The 10849-nt window shown below is 42.3% G+C and overlaps 1 protein-coding gene across 3 annotated transcripts in view; it reads right to left on the reverse strand.

The window, feature by feature from the left end:
- Positions 1-9383, reverse strand: part of POLE2 (DNA polymerase epsilon 2, accessory subunit) — a 31307-nt gene extending 21924 nt beyond the window's left edge. The window contains exons 1-5 of one of the 3 annotated variants that reach the window (XM_042943105.1): positions 9279-9383; positions 5616-5716; positions 4633-4708; positions 1461-1538; positions 1238-1331 (exon numbers count right to left, since the gene is read on the reverse strand). In XM_042943105.1, the coding sequence (XP_042799039.1) occupies positions 1238-1331; positions 1461-1538; positions 4633-4708; positions 5616-5716; positions 9279-9346 (417 nt within the window). In that variant the 5' untranslated portion in view covers positions 9347-9383. Of the gene's footprint in view, positions 1-1237; positions 1332-1460; positions 1539-4632; positions 4709-5615; positions 5717-8785; positions 8907-8963; positions 9047-9278 lie in introns of those variants that run through there. The other 2 variants (XM_042943106.1, XM_042943104.1) reach the window with 2 other exon arrangements.
- Positions 9384-10849: the final 1466 nt, after the last annotated feature.

Here is a 10849-nt window from a genome sequence, read left to right on the forward strand (position 1 = left end):
CATCCACTCTGTCACCATGAATGATGGCGTCCACTGCTCCAGTGTGGTCCCCTGTCTACAACCGTTGCCACTTCCTTCCCCCCAGCTATCATTTATGGCAGGACTAATAACAGACTCCTCTAAGGCTTCTCTTCCATTCTTTGTTGTTGTTTTATTTTTAATGTTTATTTCTTTTTGAGAGAGAGAAACAGAGCATGAGCAAGGGAGGGGCAGAGAGAGAGAAGGAAACACAGGATGTGAAGCAGGCTCCAGGTTCTGAGCTGTCAGCACAGAGCCTGACACACAGCTCAAACTCACGAACTGTGAGATCATGACCCGAGCTGAAGTCGGATGCTTAACTGACTGAGCCAGCCAGGCGCCCCTTCTCTCACATTCTTAACCCATCCCCAAATCTGCTGGTAGAGAAGGGCTCAAAAAACCCAGCTGTGATGGAGTCTCTCTGGTATTCCAAGGCTCCTTGTACCAAGAAAACAGAGTCCCAAACGCCAAGAGTGGCATCCACAGCGCTCTGACCACCTGGCTCCCGCTTGCCTTTCCAAACCAATCCCATGCTACTCTTCTTCACGAGCCTTCCTCTACACACAAAAATGGACCCACTGCTTATCATTTCCTGCAGAGTCCACTCTTTCCCTTTGCTGTGTCTTTGTTCACACTGTTACCACTACCTTTTCCCCATTTCACAAGATCAAAGCAACCAAGGCCCTGATTTTTCCAATGAATACATTCTGTTTATATCTCTTTTACAGCACATAAAACTCTACTTTATATCTTGTTTGTGCAAATGTCTTTAACTTCATAGACTGTAAACTGCACAAAGCTAGCATAGTGTAGTAGGTAAAGGCCGGACTCCAGAGTCAGACGAACTGGGTTCAAATCCTGTCTGTACTTACTATATGTGATCTTTGGTAAATTTCCTAAATTTATCTAGGTATCAGTTTCCTCATCTGTAAAATGAGGATAATAGCTTTTATACCTACACTGATGTTGTAATGATTAAATGAGGTAAGTAATGTCTGTAACATACTGGACACAGTGCTCAGCATGTTAAAAACCAGTAATAAATGTTAGCTATTTTTATCATCACATTTGTTAATTGTTAATTGTATCCTCCATCTGGTCTCAAACACAGGCCAATAACAGTCTATTGAACAAGCTTTGGACCACAAAATTCCATCCTTTAAATTAACTCTGAGTGTTACCTAATCTTAAACAGTCTCATTTTCTACCCTCAGCTTACCTGGTGCAAAATAGTATATCGTTCACGAAACAGCTCTGCTTTATCTCTTGCTGTCCCAAATAAATTTGGTGCAGGATGGTTGGTCATTAATAGACTAGAAAAAAAAAGGAATGCTTATTTATAACTATCATAGTACACAAAGGTAGGCCAAAAATGAATCATGGGCTGTATGCCTTCTGAAAGAAATGTCCATCTGAAATTACCTTAAAATCAATATACTTACGGAAGAAATTTTTTTCTTTCTGAACTGTACACAAAGCGTGGAATATCAAATGCTCCTATGATATTGAAAATATGTTCCCTGAAAAACATCCCACAAAAACACAGATCTGATTTACTAACACATACGAATTCTAGATGAGCACAAAAACTTGTATTACAATCTTATGGCATATAAATTAAATATACTTTCCACAGGTCATATACACAATTTCTTTTTTTTTTTAAGTTTATTTATTAAGTTTGAGAGAGAGAGCGAGTGAGAGAGTGGGGGAGGAGCAGAGAGAGAGGGAGAGAGAGAATCCCAAGCAGGCTCCACAGTGTCAGTGCAGAGCCCGGCATGGGGCTCGATCCCACGAACTATGAGATCATGACCTGAGCCGGCACCAAGAGCTGGATGCTCAACCAACTGAGACACCCAGGCACCCCCACAATTTCTTATAGTGTCATAATATGGGGGTAAAATTTTCCTTTCAGAGACAAGAAAGCATTGCCAATAGTCTCAAGAAAAAAAAATCAAGTTAACTTTTTTTTTAATTTTGAGAGAGAGAGAGCACAAAAGCACACACAAGTGGGGGAGGGATACAGAGGCAGAGTGGGGGAGAGGGGGACAGTGAGTGAGAGAGAGAGAAAAAGAGAATATGAATCTTAAGCAGGCTCCAAGCTTAGTGCAGAGCCCCACTCGGGCTCAATTCCACGACCCCAGGACCATGACCTGAGCCAAAATCTAGAGTCAGAATGCTGAACCAACTGAGCTATCCAGGCGCCCCTAATCAAGTTAACTTCTTTTTCTTTCTTTCTTTTTTTTTTAGTTTTCTTTGATTTCCAAATCTCTTTCTTTTGCTTTCGTTCTTTTTCAAAACATCTTTATTTATTTTTTAATTTACATCCAAGTTAGTTAGCATATGGTAAAATAATGATTTCAGGAGTAGAATCCAGTGATTCATCCCCTATGTATAACACCCAGTGCTCATCCCAACAAGTGTCTTCCTTAGTGCCCCTTACCCATTTAGCCCACCCCCCCCACAGCCCCTCCAGCAACCCTCAGTTTGTTCTCTATATTTAAGCATCTCTTATGTTTTGTCCCCCTCCCTGTTTTTACATTATTTTTGCTTCCCTTCCCTCATGTTCATCTATTTTATGTCTTAAATCTCACATATAAATGAAGTCATATATTTGTCTTTCTTTGACTAATTTCACTTAGCACAATACCCTCCAGTTCCATCCACGTTGTTGTAAATGGCTAATCAAGTTAACTTCTTTTTTTTTTAATTTTTTTTTTTTAACGTTTATTTATTTTTGGGACAGAGAGAGACAGAGCATGAATGGGGGAGGGGCAGAGAGAGAGGGAGACACAGAATCGGAAGCAGGCTCCAGGCTCCGAGCCATCAGCCCAGAGCCTGACGCGGGGCTCGAACTCACGGACCGTGAGATCGTGACCTGAGCTGAAGTCGGATGCTTAACCGACTGAGCCACCCAGGCGCCCCTAATCAAGTTAACTTCTAGTTAAGAATGTCATCTGTTGAAAAAGAACATGTACGTATAAAATAGTTATGTCTTAAAAGAAGTCTCTCCCCATGGGTACTACTTTTATGAGCTATAATATTAAAGAATATCATTTCCAACAATTTTCTAATCCAAAATTATGCAATGTTATGCAAAAGTGTCCCAGGAACCAGGTATAACATAGAAAAAGACACCCCCCCCCCCCAAATACTGGCATATTGTTGACCAGTGTTAGAGAAGGAAATTCAACAAAATAACTTCCTTTCAGTGTTAATAACATAACCACATTTGAAAAAGGTTTTAAGAAAAACTGACGGCACTATTGTAGAAACAGTCCAACCTAAAAAAACCTTCCCTAAAATTTTATGTTAATCTACCAGATTGAATATGGTCAAAAACGTTCTTGCTGCATTGGTGGCAGTACCTAGCGTAGAGCAGCCTAGAACAGGTGGACGTGAAGAAAACCTAGATTCCAGGTACAGTGCTGCTATTTTCTAGCAGATCAATCTTGACAGGTTACTGGACTTGTCACGCCACCTCTTCATCTATAAAAACAAAAGCCTCTCTTCTGTGATAATTAGTAACTTTCTGACAACTGAAATTGCAAAGACTGTTTACCTTTTAGTCCCACTGGACCTCCACATTGGCTAACTGTGGCATATAAAGGGCTAGACAGAAACAACAGTTAACTCAATGCTTATTTTATGATTATAATCCTTACACTTCCATACAGTCATTTTGGATTTCTGTTGATGGCTGTACCCTAGTATCTTAAATAATGAGTTTGCAAAGTTAAAATTAAAATTCTTCAGTTTCTTTGTTCTTAGGAGCTCTACTATGGTAACGACTCCTTTCAATGATCTCCATTGCCCCAAAGAGGAAAAAACTGTTAAAGTTATTACTCTGTTCATTTCCCCAGTTGTTTTCCTCCCAGTTAAACCCTGTGAATCTAGAAAGAAGTCATATTCAAAAGAGGAAAGGGAGGGCACGGGCTCATTTGTGGTTCAGTCAGTTAAGCGACCAACTTTGGCTCTGGTTGTGATCTTGAAGTTCGTGAGTTCGAGCCCCTCATCGGACTCTCTAGTGTCAGCACAGAGCCCACTTCGGGAACTCTGTCCCCATCTCTCTTCCCCTCCCCCACTCCCTCTCTCCTTCTCTCTCAGTAAACATCAAAAGAGGAAAGGAAAGATGGACGCTTGGAAATAAAACCCAGAAAAATTATTGCCATATGAATTTATCAGCTCTAATAGCATGACTTAGTGGCAAGAATAAAAAAACTAAGGTTCCCCCCTCTTTGCTATTCACCATGTGACCCAACATAAGTCGCTGAACTCTTCTGGATGCAGCACTTTCCTAAGAGCAAAAGCAAAGTATATGTCTAACTATTCAATTCAATCCAGTAGTAGCATGCAGAATATAAAGTCAGATCAGATGGGTAGTGGCAATAGTTGGTAATGGCATAAACAAGACTCTAATCTCAAATCTTAGGGAAAAAATAGTAAAGATGAGTCATTTAATGAGGTTTATAATGCAAACTATCAGTTAAAAAGAAATACGAAGAAATAACCACTGTACAAATGCTGACCACTAATTATTTCCCCAAGAAAATAATTTAAATTAAGATTCATAGCATCTCCGGCAGGGGGGAAGAGTTCATTTTATCCACATACATAGTTTCATCTGCAGACTGACTGCATTCCTGGACTGCTGCTTCCACTACAGATCGTTCAATCATGTTTGATGACACTGAAAAGAGAATTTAAAGTCAAATTTTAGAAACAGACAAAAAAATTACTTATTTCCACAGGTAGCTTTTTTTCTTAAAAATAATCTGCAAACACCAACCCTGAGATTCTCATTACCTAGTTCTTATGACAAAGGGTTAGGTCAGAACAATAACAAAAGCCGTATCTCAAAAACCTTAATCTTCTACACCCAAAGACGCTTGTGGTATCATAATACAAGTCAAATGCCTTACTTTTCTAAATACTGTTTAATAACAAATTCAGTTATGCAAACACTTCTGTAAACTCCTAGGATTAAGAAGGTTCCATTAGTATAACTTTCTATCACAACTGCTATGTTTCCATAGGCATGATAGTAACAATTATAACAGCAACCACTTATTACGCCCTTAGTAAAAGCGTGACACTATGCTCAGGACTTTACAAGCATTATTTCATTAGATTAGATGTCCTTATGGATAGATTGTTGTTTATATGCTCATATGTTAAAAGGGGGAATGGGTGCCTGGGTGGCTCAGTTGGTTAAGCGTCCGACTTCAGCTTCAACTCTTTGTTTCCCCCAAACTTTTAGGAGTACTGAATCTAAGTAAGACAAAGTAGAAAGCACACAGAGAGACAAAAGTGACCATGAGGACTAGATCAAAATCAGGAGTCAAGTGCTGGAAAGCTGGCAGTGACACAGCTCCATGAGTGGGAAGAATTTTAACAGCCTGGGGGGGGGGGAATGTCCTGAGTTCCAACAGAACTAGAGGTTACCCCTTGGGAAGAAGTGCTACCTACCATGCATGTGTCTCATAATGCAGGAAAATTTTAATAGGGAATCTTCAGCTTCCACTTAAATCCATAAATCTAACTGAGGACATAGAACTCTAGAAATGATTTAAGAGCTATCGGAAAATGTTACTTACAGGGTTGCTTTTCAACTGCATCAATGATCTTTTCCAGCGCATCTTCAAGTTCTATTTCACTGATAGGTGTAAGAGCTTCTGTGAGGTACTTAACAGCTTCACTGAGAAGGAAAGAAAAGATGAGGCCTGTCATTGGTAATTGAGGCTACAAGTTTGATGCCAAAAACTGGCACTTATCAATCTAGCACTGAAATTAAGATCTACTCACTCCTCTCTGCAAGCGGTGCTCATCTCTCCTGCCCTTTCTGAACAAATTCTTCCTTCTATCCCCTGCCAACAAAACCATTCTTAAAGCCCCAAATCACATCTTTCTTTTAAGAATGCTTCCTAGGCATGGGGTGCCTGAGTGGCTCAGTTGGTTAAGGGTCCAGCTCTTGATTCTGGCTCAGGTCATGATCTCACAGTTTGTGAAACTGACCCCCAGATCAGGCTCTGTGCTGACAGCGCAGAGCCTGCTTGGGATTCTCTCTCTCCCTCTCTTTCTGTTCCTCCCCTGCTCTCTTACTCTCTCTGTCAAAAATAAATAAACTTAAAAAAAAAAAAAAAAAAGGCGGCTTCCTAGGCCAGCTCTCTCTGCTGCAATCTCCCCTTCCTTCTGAATTGTTAAAATTCCTATACATCTCAGATCTGATACATCACATTAGCCTTGTACTATTTATCACCTTACATTTTTTTTATCTCCTTAGATTTAAGGAAGACTTCATTTGCTTCAATGTCCTGAACACAGCAGACACTTAAGCATATATTTATTAACTTGATAATGCATTTGCTTAAATTCTAGTAATTTCATCATTGTTTTCCATTTTAAAATTTAAAAATTAGACTAGAAAAAATTATGATATATGACTAGTCATAGAAGCAATGTTCATATTGAAATCACATGACTCCCCCCCATGACTCCAAAAGAACTCAATAAAGCTGACCTTTAAAAAGAAAAAAAAAATTCTGCATGAATCCCTGATTTAAATGCCAAGAGGGCTCAGAATGAACACTGTCTAAACAATTAGCTAATTACATGCCATTCTGTGTTTGTAGCACACAACTTCACATTTCACATCAATGTTATTGTTATAGTCACCCCACTAATTGTTTTTATCTTGGGTTGCTTATTAATTGTTTCATGTGTGGGTATTACCTCTCCAATTTATCATAGATAAATTGGTCCTTGAAAACTGGAACCATGCCATCCTTTGGCAGAATGCCAAACAAATTTGAAGGTGATCCATTAGATATTTAATGACTAAGTCCCTAAAGTCACACACATTTTGGGTGAATTGGGACAGCTCTTAGGATAGCTCAAAGCCTATAGACCTATAGAGGACCTGGCCCCTGCCAAATCTTGTTAGGCTCCCTCAGTGCTCTCCTGCCTCAGAGACTTTATATGGTCATTTCTCCCCACTCTTTTCTTCATCTAGTGAAGTCATCTTGAACAGTCAGCTCAAACCACTTCCTTAATGATGGACTTCTTTAACTCTAGAGTAGTTACCTTGTTGTACATTATCAGAGCACTACTTTCCTGGGATCTTTTTAAAGTTGAAATTAAATAACTGAATTATGTAATATCCATGGTAGAAAGACTTCTAAGACAACCCCTAATAATCCAGGCCTCCTGGTATTCACATCCACATGCAACCCTTCCCCTTGAGTATGGGCTGGACCTCGTAACTTGCTTCTAACAACAGAATATGGTAAAAGTAATGGAACATTTTACTGTATTGAAGTTTTAAAAGAAAAACTTTTAAAGCAACAAGATGTCACAAAACTCTCTCTTGCTGGCTTTGATTAAGCTGCTATACTGGAGAGGACCACATGGCAAAGAACTGAGGGTAGCCTTTGGCCAACAGGCAGCAAGGACTGAGGCCCCAAGTCTAATAGTTCTGGAGGAACTGAATCTTGCCAACCACTGAATGATCTTGGAAGCAAATCTCGCCCAAATGACCTTTGAGATGAGAGACTGAGAGGCCCTGAAGCTGAGGACCCAGCTACGCCTACCTGGATTCCTGACCCACAGAAAACGTGAGGTAGTAAAAGTGTGTGCTGTTTTAAACCTCTAAGTTTTGGGGTAATTTGTCACACAGCAATAAATAACTAATACACTATCTATCCCCCGATTTCCACAGTGTCGTACTCTCTCGTACTCCTTGCTCCAGCACAGTGATCTTATGATAGACTAAAGCCTGTAAAGCTATACAGATCTGGCCCAGATCCTGTATAGATAGCATTTCAGTGTATTTCCGACTAAATTCATTAATGAATGACAGCTTAATATTCTAAGGGAATAAATTCTAAGGGGTCAAATTCTAAGGGAAAAGAGAACAGTTTATTGATCAATTGCTCATATTTTCAAAATGTCAGAGACGAACTGAACAAAATTCATTATTTTCTCTCCACCCTTGCCCTTGTTCACCACTAATCCAAAAGCAAAGTTAAAGTCTCATAAAAGTCGGGGTGTCTGGGTGGCTCAGTCGGTATCACATGTGACTCTTATCCTTGGGTCTTAAGTTGAAGCTCCTCCATGTTGGATACAGAGCCCACTTAAAAAAAAATTAATTAATTTAAGAAAAAGTCTCATAAGGGGCGCCTGGGTGGTTCAGTAGGTTAAGCGTTGGACTTCGCTCTCAGGTCATGATCTCACCACGGTTTGTGAGTTCAAGACCCACGCTGGGCTCTCTGATACCGGCGTGGAGCCTTCTTCGGATCCTCTGTCCCCTTCTCTCTCTGCCCCTCCCCTGCTCTTCCTCTGTCTCTCTCAAAAATGAATAAACATTAAAAAAATTTTTTTAAGTTTCATAAAACTCATTATTCCAAAACCAAAAACTTTCCACATACAGCAAGAGCGATCAAAGCCTGGTACAAAAAAAGTACATTCTATCCAGCAGGTATTTAAATATGTCTGTAAAAAACATTGTATTCTAAAAAACAACAACAACAAACAGATTTAGTGAGGAAAATCTTAACAAGAGTGCATTCTGTAGGGACTAGAAAACATGATTATGGCCAGGAAACCTGACTATGGGAGAAGTTCCAAAGGAAATGTTCAAGGGGGTTGGAGGAGGAAGACCTAGGAAAAGATCTAGTAACATGCTTCAAATTTAGCCACTTCTTAACTCTCTAGGAATTGTCACTCAGGAGTAATGCCCAATCCAAAATTTAGAAAGGGGAGGGCTCACAATTTTCTCAAAACTGTAGGTTGATAACTACAGACACGCATGTGGGTTTTCCCAGGTTGCTCAACTGACGACTCGGTAACTACGTGTAGTCGCTCTATTATTACCATTTTGCGGAGGGAGAGACTAGGCGGGACGCGGAGGGGGGGGGCGGGGGCGGGGAGGTGAGGGAGACGGATACCGAGAGGCGCTCAAGTCACAATGCCAAAAAACCGCTGCTGCGACACAGCCGCTTCTCCGGCTCATTGTGGCACTTTGCAGGAGGAGACCGTGTCCCACCGGGGAGTAACGTTTCGATTCCACGAGAACGTCGGGAAATCGAAGTCCTCGAAGCCTGGAAGACCCTGCCAGATCGATTTCACTCTAGACTTTTTCAAGGTCTCTGTAATTTAAGGCCAAGCCTACGATCGGCGCGCGGCGCGTCCCTCTGCCCGGCGCGGTCGCCTGACCCTGGCCCTCCTGGTCCTTCCCGTAAACTGCCCCCAGGGAGACTCACCCCCGGAGCAGCAAGCCACGCAGCTTGAAGGCGGTTACTGCCCGGTTCCTCAGCCGCTCAGGCGCCATGTTCGCGTTTTGGCGCCACGGCCGCTGCCCCGCCCCTGCCACGCCCCTTCCCGGGATCGCCCCGCCCCCGCGCGGCCCCTGCCCAGGCTTGGGTGCTGCAAGCCCAGCCTGGGCCCCAGCCCCCGAGCCGAGAGCTCGGCGCCCCCGGGTGCCTGGCGCGTCGCAGCCCGTGACCCTGTAGGCTAAAAGAAGAGACGACACCGCACGCTTTTGTTGCCCAGAGAATGAAAGGAGAAAGCGTCCTTTCCTGGTGTCTGGTTGGTAGTGTGCTTCCCTCCCCCACGCGCGGTATTGACCTGCCGTCACATCGCTGCCCTCATCGCTGTCATCTTCCGGGACTCCCATCCGGCTCATCCCAGACCCGGGACTCCCATCCGGCTCATCCCAGACCCGGGAGCCCTGTGTACTCCTGCTCTCTACTTCACACGGGTTCTGGAAACATTATAAGGTTTTCCCCAACATTCACTCGAAGCTGCTACAAAAATCACCACCATTCCCACCCACCCCGCTTTGTATTTGAGAACTTCCTTTGTTCCATGCAATGTCATAAGCATGAAGTATATTAACTGTCGTATTGCTCGTAAACCGAATGAGCTGTGTGCTATTTTTTCAACACATTTTACAGATGAGAAAACTGAGACGCAAAAATGGGAGATGCTTCCCTCAAGATGAAACCTTCTCTAAGTGGTGATGCCAGGATGTGAACTTAGTCTGATTCCAACAAGCGAATCTGCCACACTTTAAAAACACTTGTTTCGGGGCGCCTGGCTGGTTCAGTCGGTTAAGCGGCCGACTTCAGCTCAGGTCACTATCTCGCGGTCCGTGAGTTCGAGCCCCGAGTGGGGCCCTGGGCTGACGGCTCGGAGCTCGGAGCCTGCTTCCATTTCTGTGTCTCCCTCTCTCTGCCCTTCCCCCATTCATGCTCTGTCTCTGTCTCAAAAATAAATAAACGTTAAAAAAAAATTAAGAAAAAAAAAAAAAAACACTTGTTTCAGTGAGTTGAACAAAACCATAGAGTGCTTATAAGTGGACATGCAGCCTTATAAAACACGAGAACAATTTCTGAGTACTGATATACAGTGACTTCCGACGTACATGATTTACTTCTTTAAAGGTATGGTAAAGGAGCCCCCCCCCCGCCCCCCCCCCCCCCCCCCCCCCGGGTGTCTCAGTCGGTTAAGTGGCCCACTTTGGTTCAGGTCATGATCTCACAGTTTGTGAGCTTGAGCCTCACATGGAGCTCTATGCTGACAGCTCAGAGCCTGGAGCCTGTTTCAGATTCTGTGTTTCTCTCTCTCTGACTCTCCCCTGTTGACACTCTGTGTGTGTCTCTCTCTCAAAAATAAACATTAAAAAAATTTTTTTAAGTATGGTAAAAGGAGAGAAAATAAGAATATATACATGTATATGTATTTACTTGGTTTTGTATTTTAAAACACTTGAATGTTACACTACACAATGAAAAAAATGGTTAACTGTAAAGGACAGGAGGGTATAAGGACA

Source organism: Panthera leo, chromosome B3, assembly GCF_018350215.1.
Source record: "Panthera leo isolate Ple1 chromosome B3, P.leo_Ple1_pat1.1, whole genome shotgun sequence".
NCBI classification, from domain to species: domain Eukaryota; kingdom Metazoa; phylum Chordata; class Mammalia; order Carnivora; family Felidae; genus Panthera; species Panthera leo.